This window comes from Rhinolophus hipposideros, assembly GCF_964194185.1.
Source record: "Rhinolophus hipposideros genome assembly, chromosome: 25".
NCBI classification, from domain to species: Eukaryota; Metazoa; Chordata; class Mammalia; order Chiroptera; family Rhinolophidae; genus Rhinolophus; species Rhinolophus hipposideros.
The window spans coordinates 14,192,719-14,218,869 of record NC_138071.1 but is presented as its reverse complement, the minus strand read 5'-3'; the positions used below and the strand labels follow the sequence as shown (position 1 = coordinate 14,218,869).

Genomic DNA, 26,151 nt, shown 5'->3' with positions numbered 1-26,151 from the left:
TCAAAGAGGTAGATCAAAGACATTCTGAGCTTAATGCTTTGATTGTAGGTCCCCACGTTTCTGCCTAGGATCCATAAAGCAGAAAAGTTAGGATAGTCAGACTAATTCCTAATCAAATGCAGCAGCTTCTCCCCCGACATCTAGCTACTTTACATGCTTTAGAGCTTTAAATGCTGTAAAAATACTACAGAGCATCTAAAATTCCTTCTCTGGCTAGGAATTAGTAGTGTTCATTTTAGGAAAAAACTGGTGATTTCCTCTTACGGTCCGTTAGGTAAGTTTTCTAAACTCAATAATCAAAAAGTACTTTATGGATAATTGAATTGAAAATTCAATTCAACTGCTACAAGGGTCTCTGAACTTGAGTTGCTAAATAGTGAACTAGGAGGGGAACCCTGAAGTGTTGAGTCTTTGAGACAGTCCCCAAGGATACCTGATTTTATATCTGTGTAGTTGGGGCAGCAGCCCTGTCCCAATGCCATTCTAGGTGGTAGAATGTAGGTTTCACTCAGTTTGGAGGGGTCTCCTATCGTGTTGTGGTTCTCTAGTCCCCATTTATCGTATCTTTAGGGTGTTTCTTTCGAGACGGGCATTTTAAATCTATAGACTTAAAATGTAAGTGGAGAGGTATGATCTTTAAACCTGTACAAACAGAATGTCAAACCATATTTCATATGTCAAATATATTTCATAAATACCTATTTACTTAAAAGACTGAAAATTGGCATGCTAAATCTGGTTTTGTTACCCTAATTCCTAGTCAGAAAGGAAACAGTATAGCTTGTTGAAACTAACAATGAACCTATAGAAATGCAATTACATATCCTGTAGAAATGTAGTTATTTCTCAAACCTTGTCTTAACATATTTTTCCAGGTAATACAGTTGTTTCATCATAACTTTCAAAGTAAAAATATGTGAACTTTAGACATTATTAACTAATGCACAACAGAAGCCTATTTACTTTCTGAAATTAATGGTGTAATATGAAATTGGTTGGGACAAATAACTAGGCTAATTTAACTTCATAATTTTTCCTTTGCCTTTCTGTGTGCTTTTAGAACTTGGTGATACCTACACATGTGTACCATCTTTTCTTAAGGAAGTAGTTCTAGTTGAAATATTTGTACAAGCTGTCCTTGTTTCCTCCAAAGGAAGATTGCATAAGAGAGTTTTAATCAGTTGTGTGTGTGGGGTGACCCATTTTCAGGTTGTCAACAATGTAATTACTGTTGGAATGTGCTTTAAACATTTTGAGGGCTAGTGACTCATTTAGAATAAGCAAGGCTTCCTTTCTGAATTGTATAGATAGTTGTAGAATTATACAGAAGGGCAAAGAGATAAGAAAAACCCTGCTTCTGTAGTATCTAGGCAGGCATATCCTTCTTCCTGAGTCAGATTTTGAGCTCTTAAATATAAGATGTGCAAATTTAGATTAAACATCTTTAATGCTTAGATCTTGGAGTTTAAAAATATATATGTATATATACTTTTTTGTATGGTGTGTGTGTGTGTGTGTGTGTGTAGTAATTGTATAAATGCTCCCTACCCATAGTAGTAATGTAAGAAAGTACAGGTGAGCAAAAATAAAGAAAAACTAAAATGTCTCATAATCCTACCACTCAATAGAGATCATTATTTACATGCTGGTATATGTACTTTAAAACATTCTTCTCTGCATATTTAAGTATATATTCAATATAATTTGACAGGCTCATCTTTGGGATAACCTCCAAATATAGTTTTAGAGAGTTTTCAGTAGTTAATGATTCCATGCGATATAACTAAAATGTACTTTTAAAAACAATTTACATCTTTAAATAAGTTTTTTTTTTTCCTCAAAATAGTAGTAAAGCTACTTCAAATCCTCTTTGGAAAGTGAAGGACTATAAACAGACGCATTGGGAGGTTACTCTTACAGAGCCATCATTGTTTCAAACCTTTTAAGCACATCTTTTGGAATTTTACGTTCTCTTTGAATATCATAAATGATGGCAAATCTTGATGCTTTGAAGCTGAGTATAAATTATTTAAATGGCTAAAGGTCATTTAATACCAGAGAATAAAGTGAATGGAAAACTTGCGTAACATCAGTTGGAGTACAAAAGGATATGTAATTATGAAATTGATTTAAGTTTAAGGATTATGATTTGTAAACTGGCTCTATGAGCGCTTTCAAAGAGAAATTATAGAACTCTTTTAGTCAGTGTAACATCATTGAAATATTTTCAGTTTTAAGAGTGACTGCTGTGAAATAAATTATTTGAGTCTTTAAGTTCTGATTTATTTGAAAGTTCAGACCTTTATCTTTCTCATTCAGAAACATTCCCAGAATGCTTAGCAGTGGCGCTCGGAGTCACCACTGTGTAGTTAGGAGAGTGTGATTGGTCACTGGCCTGTTTATCGGGAAAGAGTGGTTCTGGTCCTAGTTTCCCTTAATCATGAGAATGATGCTCATCTGAACTATTGTTTCCTCTTCTAGAAAATGAGATCTTGGAATTAAATGAACTCTGCATGTTTGGTATGATATATGGCTAATCGGATAATTAGGAAGGTTGTTCAAGGCTTTCACTAGTTAGGAGAAATCGACATAAATAAAATACTGCATATGCTTTAGTCACAGTGTGTCATTGTGATTTAGAAGAGGTGTCAGTCAGTGCCTCAGTTGAAGGAGAAATGGTATGGAGGAGATAGACTTAGAAGAAAGGTTGTGTTTCGTGTGTTGAGAATATAGTCTTTACAAAGCTTTAGAGACTTGAAGGTGCACATGAGGACTTTAGAAATACTTTTTCAAAACCCCAAGTAATTTTCAGTCCCTGAAGATTTTGTTTTATGCAAAGAAGTTGCTATAGTGACTGCCATATTCCATGCTTCTCCAGATTCAGTTTTTAGCCATTACGCATGTGCTCACCTATTTCTTAAAGCTTTTGCCAAAGAAAACACTTGCAGTTGCTGTAGTGGTGAAGTAAAGATGAGTGATCATGTATATAAAGAGGGTAATACAGAGCAATTATTTATAAAAATAAAAAATAACCAATAAGCACAGGTTGCAAAATGGCTTTATGTCTAATCCAAAGAATTAAAAAATGAGAATATATGACTTATCAAATTGGCAGTTTAGACATTGTTGGCAGAGGTATTATGATGTAACCATCCTAGTAGGATATATTGATCGGTAAAGATTTTATATCTTTTGAGTGATTTTACTTAAAAATTAAATTATCTTAAGGAAATCAGATATGTGCACTAAGATTAATTTACAAAGTATGTAAATTGAAGTGTTATTTTTAAAACTTTAAAGTTGGAAGCAACCTAAATGATCCAGTTGATAATAAAGTATTTAAATTATGATGCATCTTAATGAACAAAATGTTTTACAGCCTTTACTCGTGCTTTAACACCATCTTTAAAGGAACACACAGAAAAATGTATAACTTTATACAGTGTAACTTTTTTTCCATGCAAATTCCAAGTATGAATGCCAAAATATTGAGTATAGTTATCCTTGGCTAGGGGATTAAAGACATTTTCCTGTAATTTCCAAATATTCTACAATAAGTCCCCTTTTATTATAAAAGTAAATATTTTTAAACATATGGCAATTGCATGTCTTTTGAATGTCCTGTTTACATCCTCGTAGGAGTCTACACTTTTCCTGTCTTTTGTTCTAGAAAACCATCAAGCTATCCTTGGCCAGAATTCCCACCTGGTAGCTTGCTAAGGGCCTGCTGGCCCCATGTTTCCCACCAGCGTCCTTTCTTTTTTCCTCTCATTGTTAATTATGCGTGTGTGTAAGTGTACATACTGTTCTCTTTCCTTTGTCTTCCTGCTTACAGTAGAATTGACTCTATCTTGGGTTCAATCTTTACACCTTTACACATAACTGTTCTTTACTCCTTTTCTGGCTTCCCCTCATTTCCCTTCCTGGGCTGTTACCTCAAGTAATTCTTACCTAGTACTTCTCTTTTCAGTCTGACTCTTCCATTTTTGTTCCCCCCCTCACTCCATTTTTCTCTTCATATGAACCAAAAAAGTCCCCTTGTTCATAGCTAATAATAACAGTGATACTTTTAATAAAGCTAAGCCAAGGGAAATAATTACATCATCTAATAAAATACGATCATAAAATATTAGATTTAAGATTTTCTGTCTCTAAAGGTCTTGACTGTATCTTGAAGTTCCCTTCAGGATCTATAGTAGTCTTCATCAGATCATACTTAACTTCAAATGCTAGCATTTAGGAGAAAATTAAGAAGGCCTTTCGCCTTATTTTACAATGATTACTGGTTAGTATATTAATACAACTGCATTCTACTAATTTCAGATAGAGTTGTAGAGTATTTTAGAATCTCTTGTAAATAACCTTAAGACCAGCCTGGGAACTGTCACCTATTACACTTTTCTTTTAAAATAGAAAACTATGTTGTAAGATCCATCTAACAGGTCTACACACTTAACTTTTGAAATACTGCCTGGACATATATCTCCATTATCAATAATGAGTTCCCTCTCCTGAGAGCAAGCTTTAGGCACTGTGTGTCTGGATTGCACTTGGGTGACCACGCCAAAGCTGAGCGTATAAGAGGAATGGTTGATTGAGAACAGGATTCTGGAGGCACTGCTTAATGGTTTGCTGAGTGTTGATAGACTGGCCAGGGGAAAAACCAGCTCACTCTGCAATGGCATTTGATGGCAATGGCATAGAGCAAGAGCTAGCCAAACCTATGTGAGTGAATGGAGAGAACCTGAAAAAGTCATGGGCAGAAACCACAGTTAGAATACTATATGGCGCTATACTAATGACCTTTACAATTAGGTCAGATTGTCATCTGAATAGGATGGTTTAGGTCTTCTCATCCTATTCCGAGGGAAACAGACTGGCTATAACCTGTCAGAGTCCCTTGTAAATCTCCCAATCTGCCATAGTTTCTTAATTAAAAGATAGTCTCGTAATCAGTGCACCGTATTCTTTTTGTGCCAGCGATTAAGGGAAGTGATTAACCTTTTTCATTGTCAGAATAGCAGACTCGCCTGGTATTTCAAATTTTTTATTTCACTATGGCCAGAAATTACCTCACAATATTTTTGGAATGGACTTTCATAATACGGCGGCATGACTAAGCTAACTATAGAGCTTAGAATATTTACCATTTTAATTTGTGTCTTCCTAAAAGGGAACAGGATGCTCCCTCAGGAACTAGTGTTAAGAACCTAGCTGAGTAGTATGTAGCCAGGGGAGGACCAGGATTTGGAGTAGAGAGGAGTGGGTCATTCATGAGAGGTTTAGGGTTAGTCATTTAACAAAGGCCAACTTGGACTACTATTTCCACAGATAGAATGAATTCTTAGACTGAGGAAGCAAAATTCCATTAAGATTACTTGTATACTTCTCTATTTTCATGACCTTGGGTTTGAATTCAGTTCTTATCTCAAACAGTTAAATAATTGCTACTGTATAGTGATCTATATCTTTTGAATTCCAGAAGAGAAAAACAAATTTCTAGTAGGGAAGTTTTGTAAAAAAAAATACTTTTTTAGATAATGCAATGAAAATGTAAGCAACTATTAAGAGCTCTCTTTTTACTGATGTTATTCTGAAAATGAAGTTTTTCAGGATGGATTTTTAAGAGTACATCTGGCAGTTGAGGGAGAACCTGCTTTCTCAGAAAATGGATACATCTTACATTGTTTCTTCTAATCAGTTCCACAAATTTATGGGATACCCACTGAGTACAGGGCATTATTCTAGGTGCTGGAGATACAGAAGTGAACAAATTGCTCTCTTGACCCTTACATTCTTTGGGAGGAGAAGATAAAGCAAAAGTTAAAAAGTCTGATAGCTTTATGCAGAGAATGGATGTGACAGACTTGATATAATAGCTACCTTAGATTAGGTGTTCAGGAAGGGCCTCTGACAAAGTAAATTCAAGCTGAGGTTTAAATGAAAAGGGAAAAGAAGCCCAGTGCTGATCCTCCAAGATCAGGGATAACAGCATTCTAGGCCGAAGAAATTATGAGGCAGGCAGGCGCTTAGTATGCTCAAGGAAGAAGAAATAAGGCTGGGAGGCTGAGTGAAGAGTGAGACACGAGAGAAGGTCCAAGCGGGAGGCAGGATGATGTGCATAGGGTTTTGCAGGCCAGCTTAAAGGGTTGACTTTTATTTTTAATGAAATGGAAAAGTCATTGAAAGGTTTCGAGCAGGTTTAATGATCACTCTACTGTTGAAGGGAAGCCTCGGTACTAGTGGTTTGGGTCAGGGTTTTGGATCAGACACCAGGATGGAGCAATGTGTATCCAGTGAAGATATACATTGCTTTGAAGAAATTGGCTATATTAAGGACATCATACCAATGTGGGTGGTACCTAAGGAAGCTATAAGGAAGGTTTTTGTTTCTATTTGTTAAATGGGAGATCTGAAGGATGTTTGTATGCTCGCTGTAGGGAGTCCTCCAGAAAAGAGGAGGAGGATTGGAGGAGCGACGCCTTTGAGGTGATAGGAAGGGGCAAGGTCAGAACACAAATGGAGTGTTGTTGGAGAAGACCATGAATATTTGAGTGAGCTATAGAGGCAAGAGAAAGAAGATGTGTGTAGGGAAGACTTTGTGCGAGAAAATGAGGGATTCTGTCAGTTGGGATTCCATTTTCTCAAAGCAGATGGGCGGAGGTATTAAGTCAAAGTGGGAAATGAAGAGGAACAAAGGGAATGGGAGATTTGCAGAATAATGGTGAAATGTACAAGTCATTGGATAACGGGGGAGCGAGCTACGAGAGAAAGGAGAGGGGAAAATTACAGGTGATGTTGAAGCCACAAAAGGTTACTGAGCATACTTTTAAAAGTTGGTTACATTTTTTTATGTCTCTCCTTCTTGCCAGCCTAGAAGATATAAACTACGTGAAGGCAGTCTCTGGGTCTGTTTCACTAACAGCCCTTCTTCCTGCCTCAGTGCCTGGTAAAATGCCTACTCTGTAGAAGAATACAGTTGACCCTTGAACAACGCAGGGGTTAGGGGTGCTGTTGGAAATCCTTGTAGTAACTAAAGTCGGCCTTCGGCATCTATGTGTTCCCAACCGAGGAATTGACCCTTAAACAAGTGGGTTTGAACTGTGAGCGTCAGTTGAAAAACTCTGCACATAAGTGGATTTGTGCGTTTCAAACCATGTTGTTTGAGGGTCAGCTGTATTCAGGAAGTGAGTGAAAGAGTTGAGTGAGTGAGTGAGTGAGTGAGTGAATGAATGAATGAATGAATGAATGAATGAAAATGGCTACTTAGTGGTACCCTGAAGCCCAAGTACAGAGAATGTGAACGATTGGTTCCCTCTCATTGTAAATGGGCATTTTGGAAGGGAGAGGGCAAGGAATTTTCAGAGGATTAGCTAGAGTGTTGATGGTGATGGTTCCTAGATCTTAAATAAGGATGGGGTGAAGATGGTGCTGGTAGGTAGGAAGCAAAAGGGAGGGTCAATGGATTAGAGTTCATAGGTGAAAGAATAGTTCATGGGATGGGACAAGGATTGGAGGCTGTGCTGGGAGCGGGGATGTCTGAAATTGATTTTGGAGGTGAAGTTGTTTGTAGAGATCAAAGTATGGGAATGTGAATGAGATGGAATAGAGAAAAAGCTCAAAGAACCGACTGAGAGGCCAGGGGTCTCTATAGGTGATAATGTCATTAAAAATGACAGGTGTTGGGGGCAGGGAGAGAGACTTGGGGGTCATGTGCTGAAGTTCTCAGTGACAGAAGAAGCCAGTGTTCAAATTGGCCCTAGTAATGAAAAACCTCTGTTAGTGGTCTGTGATGTCTCAGTTCATTCAGCTTCATCTTGCTATTAGCCAGAGTAAAAATAGTAGTTAGCTCTCCATCCCTGTCCTCCAGGCCATTTTGAAGGGTAAGCCTTGCCTTTGTACATGTTTGCTTCTATCAGAAGGGTGTCCCTTTCCTTCTTCAAGCTGGATTATGTCAGTTTTAATTCTGCCTTTGGCAGTTCATTATTATATACTCTTTCCATTTGCTATATAAAAATTCTATTTAACTTGCTGCTTAGGTAGCTCCTACTTTAACTGTAGTAGAGTAGGTGACCTCGAGTTTTTGAGCTGGTTATTAATTCTGACATCTTTTTGGCATTAAATCCATTCCTTGCCCGTTAGGATTGGTATCATAATAAAAACATGTATTCTTGGCTTCCTTTTTCTTTAGTTAAAGTGATATTTTTTAAAAAACAAGAGGAATGTCTTAGTCCCCTTTGAAAAGCTTGTTCACATAAGCTTTTGTTCAGCTTTCACCAGGAGTGTTGGTGAAAACCATATTGCTGGAAGGAACTTCAGAAATCCCATCCAGTCGCCTCATTTTAAAGATGGTACAAATGAGATCAGGGAGGTGGAGGTGATATATCCCTACTATAACTAGTTGCAGTCTACCTCTGGCTTCCAGTCAACATTATAGCAACTGTGTTTTCCATTTCCAGTGTGATGGGCATTATAGGAAACCTAATATCCCATAATCAAAGTGTCCTCTAAAACTCTTGACAATTCCTAACGGATTAAGAGGTGGATATGCAGGGGTAGATATTTTCATTTTTACGATAAGGAAAGTGATTTGAAATTACTTGGTTGAGCTCATTAAGCTAATAGTAACATTAAGTGCTTACCGTGTGCCAGTTACTGGTCAAATGCTATACATACATTCCTTTAACCGTCATGAGTCCTGGGATGTGTAGGTGCCATTTTTTAACCTAGCTTTATGACTAAGGAAACAGAAGGGAAGAGATTGAGTAACTCTCACTTGCCCGCGGCTCACAGAGTGGAACTTCGCCAGTCTGACTGGAGCCTGACTTTTTAACCATGACTTTGTTTAATATGAGAAACTTGACATTGGGTCTCACAATTGCACATCCAGTGTGTTCTATACTGCCTCTGACCATGAAAATAAAAACTGCCTGACTGAGACAGTGTGGTTATATGAGTGACCAGGAGAGTGAAAGATAAAGTACGGAAACAGGAAGAGATCACAAGCTTCCAAAAGTGAAAGTACAGGACTCGACTTCAGGCTGCAGGTTTGGTAATCTGCTAAATTGGTAGAAGGGTTATGCTGTGGAAGGATAACACTTCACCTTTTCTTAGTTATAAATGAACTTTTCTTATCCATCCAGCCCATTCCTCAGACTCCATATTATCAGAGAGAAAGGAAGAAACAGAACAGAGGACCCCTTGTTGAGTTTAGATCTCCTGAACACACACAGGATCAGTTCAGAAGTTCCCATGACACAGGGCATTGAGAGGGAGCTCCTTGCTTGGTTCCTCACCCAAGAAGAGACCGGCCCCGGTGCACCTCTCCCGAGTAGGAAAGGCTCAGCTCTCTGAAGAGACTTCTGCCCGGGTGCAGGCTGCCACGGGCTGGGCCTGGCTGTCTGAGGTAAGATGAAAACCTATCCAAGGGGACGCGCTCACGCACAAAGCTGGCAGAATCCCCACCCCTTTTTTATCTGGAATACCCCAACTCTAATCACCTCCTGCATGCTAGGAATGGAGATCCAAGTGATTGCCCTTAAACATTTATAGTCTGAGATACTGCTAGGGGAGATAAAATTCGATCTTTAATAACTATATTTTAAATCATGATACCTACTTTAAAAAACATAGAATTAATCAGTTTGATTCTGAATGGTCTACTTTATGTGGGCATTTGTCCTGACAATGGAATATGAGAATAATTTAATGTATTCACTTACGGTTTTCTCCTAGGAATTCATAAGCTTATCAATTAAATTGCATCAGCCATATTCAGCCCAGGCTCATTTCATCCCTGGGCCAGAGCTACCGTTCTATGTCTTTGGTGCCTTTCCACCTATTTACGTTAGAGTGGGTTTTCCTGGTTTCATGAGCCACTTGTTTCACCTCATTTTTTGAAGATTATTCTCAATGAAATTTCTGGGCAGATGACTGGCCCTAGGTATTTCATTCTATACACAAATTTGATCTTAAAAAATATCCTCACAAATAAAAGGAGCAAAGGTGGAAAACAATGAATTCTTGCCACTTTTAGTTACATATTGACCCCAATATTAGAAGTTATTTGAAAGTGTGCCTAACTTTGTACGGATCCCCTCCTGGGATTGGACACACAAACGGCTGAAATAAAACCCAGTTTTCAGCATGACTCGGCACGATGTTATTTACCTTCTCTACCTATTAGCCTATCGGTCAAGGTTTGTTATTCTAGACAGTTGAGTATTGGAGTGGAACAAGCCAAAAGCCTGGTGTATTTTTCTATTTTAATAACCTGTGCTTTTATTTTTGAAGATATGTAGTTTTTCATCAACTAAGCATGATTTGGATTCTTCCTCCAGAATTATAAATCACCTGATTCCCTTTTGCTAAAAGAGGACAGAGGTGGTGATCTAAACATTCGTTTTGATTGTCCCCTTGTTTTTACAAGTGCTTGAGCCATGCCGGAGAATAATTGTCCAAAAGATTTAAACAAAGGCGTTCTGAATTTTATCAGGTCAAATCATCAAAATATATCCTTAGCAAATGTCTGGTAGTGCAGAAAATCTTAAATCATGTAGATTAAAAATGACGTGCTGCTTCCACTACCATGTCTGCATGAAAGCAGTTTTCAAAATACGTTCTTTTAAAATATCTTCAAAATAGTTCCTGGTCGAATGGAAACAAGCGTTGGGAAAGTTCTCTTGTTGCAGACATATTCATTAGTGTGGCGTTAGCGTTGCCAAAAGGAAGGAGAACATGCCAGGGCAAACATCCTCAGCCCTGAGAACGTCCCTTCTCTGAATTCCTAGCCTGTTCTTTCTCAGTCTTCTCCCCTCCTCTTCCAGAAGTTCCATTGTTGCCATCGTTATCCAGAATGTGAATGGCTTTGCCAGAAATGCTATGTACAGCTTGTCCAAGAACAAATGTGCAGGAGAGCTATACGCTCATTTCCATTTATTTGCTTTGGGTATTTTTCTAACAATTGGAAAAGCCTGGTATAGAAGAGAGGATTGTAGTCTGGAAATTGTTTTTTTGTTAGGATTGGTCTAGCTGTGCTTGTTCCTCAGAGGCGAGGTTATAAACCCTGTTTCTGCCTACTTTGGAATAGTCAGCGGATTTTGTGTCTCTTGGTGGTATGTTAGCATGTTGGTAGCTTTGTATTTCCTCCAGAATATTTCTGTACCTAAAAAATGTGCCTTACAGAATAAATTTCTTTTAAGGACTTAACCTTTGGGCATTTCCCTTTAAGTCTTCTGTTCTCAGAGCATTGGCCATTGTTACTAAATCCTAGATTCTTAGAGCTGATAGTCCCTTTCCAAACTGAGTAAGACTAGAGATTGTGGAGATGAGATAGTCCTGCTGTTTCTCTTTGCAGGTAGAGAAACAGGCCCACAGAGGGGAAGTGACCCGCCCAAGGCACAGTTAAAAGCAGAGCTGGGACCAGTCTCAAATCCCTGTTAGGACTTTTCTCTTTCCAGTCGGATTCTGCCCTCTGTCTCAGAGCTCAGATACTGTTTTATACTTAGCACAGGCACTGGGGACTGGGCTCCAACCCATTTATTACTGAAGAATATGTTTCCTAAGTCCTCTTTGGCCCTCTCTATTATGTCCTCTTAGACTCAACCAAGCCAAAATCTGTGGAAACTGCATTGATTCCAAATGTAATCTCCAGGAAGGAGGCACCTTAACCTTTCAGAGACAGTTTTGATAAACATGTAAATCGCTTTCACCGTAGCTATTTTCTTGACTTAACACCTTTGATGTTCCCTGTGACATAAGTTGTTGAAGCTTCATTCTTACTATAGGAGAGACAGCTTATTCCGTTTTGCTTGAGATTTGCCATTCCCCATCATTCTTTGCCCAGCAGGTTTCCCACCTCACTTTCACCAGAAGGAAAGCGAGTGTCTTTGAAAGGGCCGGCAAATGCTCATCACCTCTCTGACCTCACTTCTAGTCTTCTGTTCCTTGTTCACTCTGCTTCAGTTTCACTAGTCTTTTTGCTGGTCTTCGAACACATCAAGTAATCTCTTGGTGCACTTTGCACTTGGCTGTTGGTGCTGTGTGGACACTCTTCCCCTAGACACTGAATGATTCCTCCTGCACCACCTTCAACTTTAGTCACCTTCTCCGTAAGTCCCCCCCGACCATCCTGTTTAAGATTGCTGCCCCCACCCCAGCAGTCCTATTCAGTGTGCCCTTCCTTGTGTTTTTCTCCATAACACTTGGCCACCTTCTAACAGCACTTCCATTTTTCAAGAACTCTCCAGATGATTCTTACCTGTAGCCAGCATTGGAAACTTCTGCCATACAAGCTGCTTCAGTTGGTGTTACTTAGGAAAGTTGTAGCAAGATTTTAAGTATTAAGAATGAATTTTAAGTTCTTAAAATGCAAAGGTATTTCAAGCAATATACCTCTCCCATAATAGAACAAGTCTCCTGAATTAAGTTTACATTTATAGTGGCTGGGCATTAATGTCTGCCACTCACCAGAAGGAGTCTTGGCCCTTATAATAGCAGTATATTCCTATATGCAACTAATCTTGAGGACCGAGTGCCTTAGGGCCTGAGGATCTTCTGATTTTTTTGTAATGAATTTGTATTATTTAAATAAGAGTGTTTAAGATATGAGAGCTGAAGCAAAATAATGGATTTCAGCTACCTTTTTCCTTAAAAGGGTCCAGCACTAGATAACCAGTGTGTAATTAGGTCTACTTTAGGATGTTTGCTGTTTATAATTTTTTCTTTGAAAGTGTTTTTTTCAACTATTAAAATGACACTTTGTAGAAATTTTGGCAAATTGGAAGAGTAGTAGCAATAATGGGGGATTCTCTCAAAGTTGAGTACCATTGACTCATGTTTGTTTCCTTCTAGCCTTTTTACATTGCTGTGATCCTAATGGGGTGGGTGGGGGGTGATGTGATTTGAAAAGTATAATGGAGAAAATATTTCCACCATGAAGAATTAAGCACTGTTGACAGCTGTACATATTTGGTTCCACTTTCCTATCTGTGCAGACTTATTTTAAAAAGGGAGCAAATAATATAGAAGCACGTTGTCTTTTTAAAGGCATACAGTGTTATAGATATACTCATCTTTAATTACCATTCCCCATTCTGTTCCCTATTCCCACCATTGGCCCTGCACTCTCACTGAAATAATTACTTTTGTAAGTTTGATATGTTGGTCCAGTGCAGTTTCCATACTTGTTACCATAGAGAATATATAGTGTTGCTTTAGTTTAGTTTATCTAATGGTATCATGGTGCAACCTTTTTTCCCCTCAGCTCGGTCTCATGCCACACCTTGGCTGTACAGAACTCCCGATGTCTGGATGCACTAGTTTCTCCAGTCCCTTTTAATAGGGTTGGATTTAAATGCTTCAGCAAATATCCTCATGGGTCTTCTTGAATACCTGTATTAGTGTTTTTCTAGGGTCATGTGGATTTTTATCCTGCTTTTTCTCCTCTTAACATTCAGACATGAGCATTTCCATTGTATAATCTCTTCATAAACATACCTATTAAATCTAGACTTTGGAACAGCTTTCATTTCCTTAATGAAAAATTAATATGAAATTGTAATTGAACACAAGGCTTTTCTTTTTGCATCAGAGTAATTTAAATATTGCATGGGTTCTCTTACTAGTAGTAGATAAAACAGTAAGCATTTCAACACAAAGGATTAAAAAACAAAAATTAGATGCATAATTCGTTCCTCGGAGTGGCTAGAGCAAGCGGGGACTGGCATATCTGGCATTTCGTTTCTTATTCTCTTTCTCTAAGTCTAGAGAAGTTTGTTAGATTTTTTCTGAGATGTCCTCTGTCGCAACTCATCTTTGAGGGTCCTCTTCTGATGCCACTTTTCTGCATCTTTCTGACACCTTCCTCTTCCCTGCACGCTCCCTGATTGTGTCATCTTTGAGCATGTTGCAGTCACTTCGTGTCTCTTACCACTGCTGCAGTGACCTCCTCGAGAATAGTGTGCTGTCTTATTTATGTGGCATCCTAAACAAGCACAACGCCTGACACAGAGGCATTGACCAAATATATTTTGAATGAAGGAAATGTGAGGTTGGGGTTCAAGGGGGGGAGATGGGCTGTAGTGATTGATGGTCACTTGAGTAAGGAACTTCAATTTACTGAAAGTATGGAATGGAATAGGAAGTCTTAACAGGAAATGAGGTGATAAGGATGACAAAATGACAGCTTTGACAGTGGGTCTGCCTTAGAATATTCATTCACATGCATACAGACTGATCAATCACCAGTTTTTAAGTTAGAAAGTAAATTCTCCTTGGAATTTAATTATCACTATGTTAAAGTCTATACTTGTTTTTCTAGGAATAAATCAGAAAACTTGAATCTTTGACAGATATAGCCATCCTACAGTTTTTGTTTGGTTTTCTTTTTTTTTATGCCTTGCCTCATTTCTTGGTTGCCCCAATTTTAATCAAAACTGAGTTACCTGGAATGAGTGGACTAAAGTTAAAGGAAATATTTTAGTCACCGTTCTTAACGAAATCCTACGTGGTTTGGAAGCGGTACTCCTTTAATGTTTCAACAGCTTCATTCATGTTCCGCACCCAGTGTAGCCAAGTGATACCGGTAACTGAGCTCCAGAAGGAGAAGTTCAAATGCAGAACCTCCAAACTGAGAGATTGAACAAGAAAACTTTTGGGAGGGGAGTCAGAGGCGCTCTCTTAGCTTTCATCGTGGCACTAGTTAGAAACCATTTAATACTATAAATTCTCTTGGCAAGTACCATCCTAGTTCAGAAAACTATTTATTTTAATGATTATTTTGTATAAAAAGCTGCATTGCTCTCAAAGTTTGCTCATTTTTAAAAATAGAACTCTAACATATTTTAAGTAATCGACACTGTCAGGATATACTTGTAGTCTTGTCAGTAACCAAAGGTCTTAGATTGAAGGTAATGACTTAGGGTGTCATCACCTTTTTCCAATACTAAAATTGTTCCTGATACAGAAATACTTTCAAACTAATTGTTCTCTGGGTCCTTTTTGCTGCTAATTAACATCTCTTTTTACAGGATTCATGAATAAAATTTTCCATCCCAACATTGATGAAGCGTAAGTAACTTTTAAAAAATTTTTCAATCTTAGCAGCGACTAACTCTTGATTAGCGTTCTCTCTCTTAATTATACAAAAGCCTCAATTGTCTTTTTGGATTTTATCAACAGAGGACTGTATAAATGGTCACTTAAACTGTAGAATCCAGGAATATGATATGCTAAGCCACTTAGTTCAAATTCTACCATGTTAGACTGCTTAGATTTTCCATTGTCATGAATGGGTCCTTCATTTCCCTTGGTATCTGCCTAGGATTGTAATATTCCACATTTCCATTCTCTTTTTATAGACAGAATTCAGAAATCTGTTTTCAGTATGCAGATTTACAATTTTCAGCCCATAAAGTATTTCTCAATTTGTGAGAGTAAAGCAAACCTGAGTGACTATAGTTTCATTTTGGTTATTGAATCTTAATTATCCCTTTCTTTCCTTCTAATATTTTATTTAGTGATATTTTAAAAATAATACCAGTGCCTCCTATTTTGTTACTTCCAGTGCTGTTTTAGAGTACGTGATTATTCTCCATTTTTTCCTTGTCGTGCACTAAATTTTGATGTTTCGTGCATATGCACACCATGGACGCTTGGGGTATTCTGATCCCTGTGGAGTAGGTTGTATACATACGTCATGCCCCGTTGTCCTTTGATACTTCTATGAACAAGATGTTCTCTTATGTAATTGCAACAGAGTTACCAGATTCAGAAATTGAATGCTAATACAGTACTTTGTAATCTACTGCCATATTCTAGAAATGTACTTTTTAGCACTTTTTTCCCCCATTCAGTAAAAGATCCAGTCCAGGCTCCTGTATTATTTCATTTAGTTGTCAGGTTTCATTAAACTACTTTAGTTCCTTAGCTTTTTATAAAATTGACATTAGTAAAGAATATAGACCAGGTATTTTATAGTAAGACTGGCCCTCAGTTTGGGTTTGTCTGATATTTCCGTACTGTTAGACTCAGAATATGCACTGCAGGCCAGAAAACCCCACAGTGAGATTATGTCCTGCTCTGGGCATCCTGTGAGAGGCACACAGGCCTTTGCCCCTGGTTACCAGCGTTCAGTCTTGTCACCTGGTTAAGCTGTTGTGTTGTCTGCTGTCTCCATAGTATAGTTACTGTTTTTCTCTTTCAATCTGTAAGGAGACACATAAGACTTTGTATATATTCTGTTCCTCATCATACTTACCCCAATTAGGGTAAATCTATTAATACTTTTAAATCTATTAAAGGTATTTTTCTTCATAAATAAAATTAGTTGCCAGATACATGCAACTAACTTTCTAATTTTTTAAAAAATGCCATTCTTTCCATCTGTTTCAGGTCAGGAACTGTGTGTCTAGATGTAATTAATCAAACTTGGACAGCTCTCTATGGTGAGTTTGGCCATGGAATATTTTTTCAGAGGTTTTGAGACACTGCCTTAAAAAAAATGTCGCTTGGCTTTTCTTCTCTGATTTAAGATGTTTTGTTGGGAATGGGAGGGGATTTTTGAAGGCCTGGATGGGAAAGTTTGATCAACGAAAAAAAAATTTCTCATGAGTTCAAACTTTGGTTTAGCAGAAATTTAAAATAATCTCGTGAGACTGTGAAATTAAGGTATAGTGATATACATATGCAGACATACAAATACGTATGCAAGCATTTTTATATGTGTGTGTGTTCAGAATACATATTTATCTGTAATACCCTTTATTTTTAGGAAAGCTCTTAGGAATGTCTCTAGGAAATGACATGCTGTATTAAGGTGTTTGAGGGATCATCTGTTTCAAAGGCCTAAACCTCACGGTGAAGCAAAGCATAACTTATCTTTACCTTCAGTGCTGAAATCAACATCTCTTACAGTGAATCAACAATCAATTGCCTAGCTCTGCAAAATACTCTGCTAGATATCACTGAGAGATACGAGGAGTATCAGACCTTCTCTCCCTGAGCTTGTAACTTGGTTGGAGAGGCTAAAACTATTTTAAAATAAAGGTAATTAGGGATACAACAAATTAATCTGCTTATTCCCCTACATGTCCACATTGTCACACATCATAGACTCTCCCTGCTCTCATGCCCCCACCCCACAGAGCTTCCGCTGAGGCTCCAGCTGAAAGTCATCTCTGGCCACTCTTATGTTTTATAGCTCTTTCTGTGGTCTGCATTTACTTTCTATCTTGTGTTTGTCGCTATGTCTACATGCACTGTGCTGCTAGATTATTCCCTGCCTTGAGAGCCAGTGGAGGTTCACGTCTGATTTGTCTTTGAGTCCTGGCATTCCTAACACAGGGCCTCACACCAGTGTGTTTGAAAGAATGAGTGGTGCAAACAGACAGTTGTGGAGAGGTCCGAGGAGAGGAGGGAAAGATCACTTTAGGCTGGGGTTAACCAGAGATGGCCTCCTCTTGTTGAGGACTTGCAAGACCTTTTAATGAAGGTACGTAAGACGTCTTATTCCAGCCACAATCTGCGAGTCATCTTGCCAGACATCCTTGTACTAGGACGGTGTGTCCCTGAGGAAGGCTGGTCACCCGCAGCACACCGTTAATCCTTGTTTTGTCCTCATCCTGATTCTGCTGTTCAAAAATCATTTCCTCTGCCTGGACTTCTCTTCCCTAAGCTTTGTGTGGCTGGTCCCATCTTTGCTCACCTCAAACATTACTTCTCAGAGAAACCTTTCCTAGCCCACTCCATCTAAAATAATACCCCTCCCACAGCACAGCACCGTTTTAAAAATCTATCTTTAAAACCAGTATTTGTTTAGTGTTTATCTTGTCCTATTAGAGTGTAAGCTCCACAAGAGCAGGGATTTTGTCGTGTGTGTGTGTGTGTGTGTGTGTTGTGTGTGAGTGTATCCACAAACACAACACACACATGCACACAAGTGTCTAAAACAGTGTCTGGTATACAATAAGTGTTCAAATATTTGTTGAATTAATGAGTGAATTCATCATGCCCAGTACTATTTAGCAGGAGAGGTTTAGGGAAGAGGCAACTTATAAGGAGATGGGGCAACAAGAAGGAACATATACTCTGAGGTTGATTAAATGAATTCCTTTTAAGATGTGTTTTTTTTTGGTAAAAATGTCTCATGGCAGGCTGCCTGGAACATCTGATGTAATGATGTCTTTTCTTAAACTGCATTCACATTTTAGAGATGTACATAACAAAATACTACAAGCTGGTTCCAATTACAATAAAGTAAGTTGGATGTTAGTGTAACTAATTCTTTTACTATTGACCAGAAAAGCTTTGCTGACTCTCAAGTACCTCACATCTCAGAACAGATTTATTTTTTTTAAATAATAGCTTCACTGAATTATAATTTACATACATAAAATTCACCCATTTAAAGTGTGTAATTCGATAGGTTTTGGTATATGCACAGTTATGTACAACCATTACCACATTTTTATCACCTCAGAAAGAAGCCGCACACCCTTTAGCTACCACACTCTTATCCCCCTAGCCCTAGGCAACAACTAATCTACTTTTTGTCTTAGATGTGCCTGTTCTGGACATTCTATTTCATATAATGTTTTCAAGATTCTTTCATGTTGTAGCATGTATCAGTACTTCGTTCCTTTTTATGGCCAAATAATATTCCATTATACAGATGACACATTTTTATCCATTTGTCAGATGATGGACATTTGGGTTGTTTCCACTTTGGGGCTATTACGAATAATGCCTATCAATGTTTGTGCACAAGTTTCTATATAGACATGTTTTTATTTCTCGGGTATTTCCTAGGAGCAGAATTGCTGGGTGGAACTGTGGTAACTGTGTTTAACTGTTTGAGGAATTGACAGACTGTTTTCCAGCGTGGTTGCACCATGTTACATTCCCACCAGCAGGTATAAGATGTTCAGAACAGCTTTTACAGCAGAAAGCCAACATAACTAAGGTTTCATCACGTCAGTAAGGTGTTAGAATATATTCTCATGTTACCTCGCAAAGCATTTAGTAAGTAACAAATTAAACCTGACTGGTCAAAGTGAACTTTGATTTCTGTATTACATGTGTATGAGTTATTGTTAAGTGTTTTATAATACAAGAGCATGGACACACTAACATTATGGGTAAGTACAGGAAACTAGAGAAATATTTTTAGAATATAGTCAGAAGTATACTGTGCATGGGAGAATTGTTTTGACATTTTGCTCAAACCCAAATTTTCTTCATCAAGAATATGTTAGAATTTTCTTTAAATTTAAAACGTGTATATAAAGGTACTGGTAAAAAGGATTGGTTCAAATTAACCTTGTTTCTTTTAGACTTATTTGATCTTGAGATCTAAACTAAATTTTTATTACAAACTGTTAAAGCCTCTGGTACTGAGGGTTAGTTCATAACTCATGAATTCAGAAATCACTCAAATTTCTTGCTGTGATTCTTGAGAGAATCTTAGTTCAGTGGACCAAAAAAAAGTAATTTAATATGAAACAACTAATAGGAGAAAGTTGGCATATTAACACAAATATTCAACTGACACCCAAAATGCAACCAAAACTTGTTTCAACACCTCTACTGTATAATAGGGTAAAGAACAGGGAATTACTTGTGAAATTTCCTACAATTAACTATGCCCCAGGGCATGTACTATGCAATGGATATACATATTTATACTGTAACAGCAATTGCAGTTGAATTTCAGATTTATACTTATATAACCTGATAATAAACAATGCTCATGTTTGTAGTAAATTTAGTCCTCTATTCCACGCCCTACCTGCCAAAAGAAAATTGATTTCTGGTAACCCGTTTGACTTATTGCTTCTGTTCTCATCTTGGTTTTCTTTGCCAGGTATACATGCAGTTAATTCATTCAGAAGCTCAAAATCCGTGTAATTATAATTTAATCACCCAGTGATTTTTAATTTTATATTATTTAATCTTGCAAGAGAGCTAATTACAGTGGGTAATTTGGCTAATTTTGTAAAAATGCTTGTCATCAGTATGAAGTTACCTATTGAGTATGAAGTTTCCATTGTTACTCTCGTGACATTAAAAGGAAAGTAGCAGATGCCATCAAAAAGTTGATTCATTTTGGCTTCCTGTTTGATAGCATCTTTTTTTATATCCCTTCCTGCTCTTCCAGACAGCAGTGATAAAAGCTCTGGAAAACGTAAAATACAGCCAAGAGGATCTGGATTTCAGTTTCAAAAACAACTAATTTTAAAGATTGATGGGAGGAAAGTTCATTAAAGCCATAGGTAGCTTTTTAGCTCCCCTTCTGTTTTTCCGTTTTCGTTTTTACTCCAAGATATATTTTATCTATAATTGTCTTTTCAACCCAAACTTCTGGAAGTTCAGGTACCTTTACTGCAATATGGCTTTAATTTCCCTCCCACCCTTCTGGGCCATGCATACTTGTCCACCTGCAAGTTGTGTTTCTCTCTCCAACTTTCATTTTACTCATTTCTTAACTGACTTGGTAAATTACTTATTTTGTGGATTGAATTGTGGATATGTAAAGTGGAAGACAATTTTCTCATAAAATCAGGCGGTTTATCGTTTTATTCTCACTCTTAGGGTTGCTAGCCAATCGACTGGACACTCCTTTTACTTTGGTGAGAAAAATCAACATTTGGGAAATTACTTCCCCTAGGTCTCCTGGAGAGTCAATGACAGACAAATGAAGTTTGACTACAACCAAAGGAATGGTTCAGAGACTTTGAGATTAGACTTAAACAAGAAAAACAAAGTTTCTTTTCCTAGGCATGTAGAAAAAGTTTAAACCATACATTTATTTAATAGTACTATGCTGTGGCCTCATGAATTTAAGCTGCTAAATGGATGTAAGCTTTCCCATGTTGGAAATACTTATTCCAGCCAATGAATCTTTCCAAACAATTCAAATTTTGGCTGAAGGTCACTGTATCTTAACATTATGCTTCCTGGTGAATTAGTGTTTGCTAACTGTGTTTCTAGACATTGTAGTGTAGTTACACAGACACCAGAGATGTCTGTCTGTCTGCCTGGATGATTGGCCAACAACTACTGTCTGAACAGGCTTAAGAGGACAGTATTATTGATCCATCTATGTGGGAATCGCAAACATAATCCTGCCTTTGGAACAGCTGGATGTCATTATGAGTCTCCTAGAAAAGCCAGGGAGACAGCAGTTTCTTTCGGGCCCTATGGGAGAAATGTCAACTGTAGTAGATAAAGCAGAAATATGCTGAGTTTTGGATTTGATGGCTTCAACAGGATTTAGCTCCACAATCCATCCGCACTATGTGTCTGCTTGGAGGTATTCAGCCGTGGGGTGGGTATGAGGCCCAAGAGTTTAATTAGCTATACACTTTAAAACAGGGTCCTTTGGGATTGAACAACTTAGTAGAAATTCTTTTAAAACACCACATTCCCATTCGCTGGTGGTCGACACTGGAACACTGGAGTGGTCCAGGCTTTGGGTCATGGGACATGAACCAGACTGTGAAAGACAACCGCAACTCCATTCTGCTTCCTTTGGAGCTGTAGTTTTAGGGCTCGGTTGTGATTATATGGATTTGTTTTCTCTTCATTTGCATGTGATCACTTTGTATATAGGTAAAGTCTTTCCCCATGCATGGCCACTTATCTTGTAATTGCGTGAAGTTGTTCTTTTTTGATGCTAAGGACAAACTAAATTATTGTCTAGTAATTAAAAACTTTAATAATGAGTTTTAGTATGACTAAGAATACCCAACTAGCTAATTATATATTAACTGCCCTCATTTCTGGCAAGTTAATAACAAATCCTATTACCATGGTTTAGCTTGCAGTCTTTTAAGGTAAGCAGGGTTATACCAGGTTTGGACTAGGGTGACCTCTAAAGAACACCTAAGTAAAGTGGGAAGTGTTCTGAGATTGACGTGCCAACAAGGGGATTGTTTTTAATGAACAAGAGCCTGTTTTCTTCGTTTTAATACAAATAGTAGCATTCATTTTCTTCTGCAGATCTCTACAGTTTAAATACATTGGGCGGGGGGAGCTGCAATTAGGCAATGGATGGGAGATGGTTTTCTAAGTTGGTGGAATGCTTTAAACTGTTCCATGTCATGTAACTCCACGCCTCTGGATGTTGATCTGGCATTTGGCAGAATATATCCGGTAGTCCTCCAGGGTTTAGTACCCGACATCTTTGACATTGCTCTTTCCCACATAGAACAGAAATACCTGTTTTTAGGTTGGAATACTTAAAAACTGTAATGCCACCACTAGCAAAATTAAGTATATCATGCATATTGCAAAAATTCTTCAAAGATCTAACTACTAATTTCTATTAATTCCTACTAATTGCTGTTTGTTTTGAGAGGTGTGAGGAAGGGAGGCTTTGTTTTTTGCCTGCATGACCCTCTTCACGAGACCTCATTCTGTCTTTAAAAGATTGCCGTGGACTAACGTAAGAACATACATACATCGGATGAGGTCAGACTTCTTGTATATTTTATCCATAGAAGACTTGCTCAGTTTAGTAACTGGATACATTCTTGAATTTATAGTCTAGCAGATTGGTGGCTGGATATATTACTCCATTAGCAGCGTGTTTGCTTTCAGTAAACCAAATATAGTATGGCAAGCTGTGCGGCCAACTGGTTCTGTGCCCTGGTACCACAGAAAGTCTTAGTGGTGGCCTGCTCCAGCTCGCCACACGTATGCCCTCAGAACAGCCAGAGAAACAGGCTTTTCCTCCTTAAAGCTGGGTTAAATTAGTTATCGTGGAGAACGTTATTTTCAATCCTAACACCTTTTCTTTGAAGTCCTCCTGTCTGTCTGAGGGCATTGGCTGTACTGAAGGTCTCAAGGGCATGTCTGTCTTCTTTTAGGGCCCAGGGCTTAGCATGTCTTTTTCACGCATCACTGCTTGTCAGATACAGTGCTGCCCCTCTGGCTCATGAGGTACATAGGTTTCTGACTCCTCCTCGTGAGACATAGAATTTTACTGTTTCTTAGTGTTCACAAGACTGTGAGCAGGAGAAAGTAAAAACACTCAGATCCATTAAGATCACAACTTCTTAGAGGCTGATAAACGAGTAGAAAAGTGAAGATCTAGTAGTTAACCTAAAATTATTAAGTAACTGAAGGAAATCTGGAAATTTCATTCCCCTGTTTCAATCTTATTTAAAAAATTGGCTACCTGTATATTTGTATATGTTTCTTATACACATAGTAGATAACACATACACACACAATACTTGCTGAATGCATGAAATGGAATTTGATGGTTGGGTTTTATTCTGAACACATTATAAATTCATGACTTGCTTAGCAGTTCATGATGAATTAATTACAATTCCCTGTAAGATGAGCAAAAGTCAACCGATGGGATTTTGGAAGGTCAGCTGCTGGTTTTCTGTAGTAAATCAAGGATGTGAGTAACGTGGTGGAAATCCCAGGTGATCTCAATTTATTCAGCCATTGGCTTCAACTATAATGGCCAAAAGCCCAGGGCAAGAGATCCGTGTAGGTCAGAGCGAATCATCAGTTCTGGATGCCCAGGTGTTGGTCCACCTTTTTACCTCGCTAATTGTGAGCTTTTCCTTCCCCTACTTTCAGCCTGCTCCCTGTTGAATTACAGAACAGTTAAGTACCTTAGGGAGTTGTGGCTAGCTCGGGGATTCTCAGCTTGGGAAGCCAGGGGTCTTCCTCCGGGGAGGGGCCCGGTGAAATACAAGTTTGTTTGGATAACATGTTTCTGGAACATGAGGAGTGGGGAAGGCAAACAAGAGGAACTTGCTCTTGAAGAGAATGACCTGAGTGATTGTTTCAAGGAAGCTGATTACAAAGACAAGAGTTTATAGCCTGGAAGGCCCATTAGGAGATGGTTGCCCTGATCCAGGCCCGGAATAGTATGCTGGCCTTGATGTAGTCATGTGCCAGGGGAAACAGAAGAGGAACGAGATGTATTTTATACAAGTAGCGAGTCTGGGAAACTGATTGATACGTGGAAAAAAGGAGGAAAGCCCAACCATGGTCCTTCCAGAGGTTTGGGGCCAAGGAACAAGGCGTTGGAGTCAGCCTAGCTATTAGGAGAAAGGAATAGGTTTTTAGGGAAATAATTTTAGACATGTCAGGTTTGATAAGACCGGAAATACAAAGGATAGGGCGGCTGGTTTGCTCAGTGGTTAGAGCACAGTGCTCGTAATACCAAGATTGCTGGTTCGATTCCCACATGGGCCAGTGAGCTGCGCCCTCCACAACTAGATTGAAAACATCGACTTGACTTGGAGCTGATGGGTCCTGGAAAAACACATTCTCCAATATTCCCCAATAAAAATTAAAAACAAAAAATACAAAGGATCGATTAGAAAGATTTTATAGTTATTAGCATAGACTTATTATAAGATGATGAACTTCCCAGAGTAGGAGTGTATGAGGCTAATTCTTTTTCTTTTTTTAAAATTTTATTTATTTTAAGTGTGATTTTTTTTTTTTCCAGGACCCGTCAACTGCAAGTCGCTTAGCTGTTTCAATCTAGTTGTGGAGGGCACAGCTCACAGTGGCCCATGTGGGGATCGAACTGGCAACCTTGTCATTAAGAGCTCGTGCTCTAACCAACTGAGCTAACCGGCCACTTCATGAGGCTGTTTCTTAAAATACAAATACCACAGAATTCACACTGCTGTGCAAGTGGCTGATGTCTTTCCAAACAATTTTTTCAGTATGTTAAATCTGTTTGGCTTTAAAAAGAAGGAACCCAGGGCCCTGGACATCTGGGGGACAAGGAGTAGAATTAGAAAAGGGGGTAAGATAGGTGGCATTTGAGAAGGGAGCAATGGCAGTGCCTGTACTGTGTGATGGCTGTGTTTTGTGAGTTACAGCTCTTTGCGTGTTACATCGGAAAAACAAATGAAGATTATGCAAGTGAAAGCGTCTGAGAGGACTGCCTGCTTGGTAATAGTGGTTCCTCGTGGGGCAGAGCACGTGACGCTTTGGGCGCCCACAGGGTTTTAACCTGAAGATAGCAGCAGGCTTTACAAAAGTTGCCATTTTAATTTTCAAAGGAAATAGAGAAAGAAGAAATAACTTATGGCCACTGGTTCATAAACAACCAAGAATAACACATGAGATGTGTGATTCATTCCCTCTCGTGTTTTCTCCTTTAAGCAATGCGCCATCTTTTTGTGAGTCATCTGGAGTAGAATGGCTTTACTTGAAGAATTGGTGCTTTTTTCCCCCCAATGTGACTCATTTTAATTAACATGTATTCCTCGATGAAATTTCTACTCTAAGAAGATGACATATTTGTATTAATATTTTAGTCTAGTTCTTTGATGCAGTTTGAAGTCTATTTTTTATAGTCAGTCATGTGTAATTCTTCCTTGTAAGGAACTACAGTGTTATACTTCTCTTTTTGCAGATGAAGAAATTAAGATGCAGAGAGAAAGAGACCTGCCCAAGGTTAAAGAGCAAGTCAGTGGAAGGCCTTAGATTAGACTTGGGGTCTTCCAGGTTTTCCTCTGTTTTTCACCACTAAGGCGCCAGCATCCCTGTTGCTGGGGACAGTTCAGCGTGATGGAATTTGCTCTACCTGATGTCACAGAGTGTTAGATGTATCTGTCACCACCCCCTCTTTCCTAAAGCAGCTCTTTAGTCCCCCTCTAAAAGGGATCCACTTTTTCCTGCCCATGGTTTGGAATACCTCCCCCTGGAGGAAGTGATGGTTACTTGAAGGGTGTGCAGAAAAGAACCGTGAAAAGGTCAGGGCAGGCCACTCAACTAGAGCCTCTTCAGCTTGGCTGCCAAGACATTTTCTTGAGCCAAAGAACCCACAAGCAAATAGCCCTCTTCCCCTTTGGTCTCTGGGGATAGGGGGTACATAGGGTAGGTAGTGTTTCCTGGCTGTGTATTTACAGACAGACACATACACACACACACACACACACACACACACACACGCGTGCACACACACACACACCAGCCAATCCCAAATCAGAATCTCTGAGGTGGGTATGAGGCCTCAGCATGCATATTGTGAAACAACTACCAGTAATTCTGGTGGACAAAAAGGCTTGGACCAAGCCTTTTGGACCAAGATTCTCCCCAAAACCATTGCTTTTGAATGAATGGGGTAAAGAACGCTGCCTTTGATGCGAGAGTATGATCTGA

The 26,151-nt window shown here is 38.7% G+C and overlaps 1 protein-coding gene across 1 annotated transcript in view; it reads left to right on the top strand.

The window, feature by feature from the left end:
- The window catches only part of UBE2H (ubiquitin conjugating enzyme E2 H), a 96,506-nt gene that overhangs the window by 57,573 nt on the left and 12,782 nt on the right, over positions 1-26,151 (top strand). The window contains exons 4-5 of the mRNA XM_081038157.1: positions 15,030-15,069; positions 16,393-16,445. Coding sequence (XP_080894283.1) covers positions 15,030-15,069; positions 16,393-16,445 — 93 coding nt within the window. The remainder of the gene's footprint in view (positions 1-15,029; positions 15,070-16,392; positions 16,446-26,151) is intronic.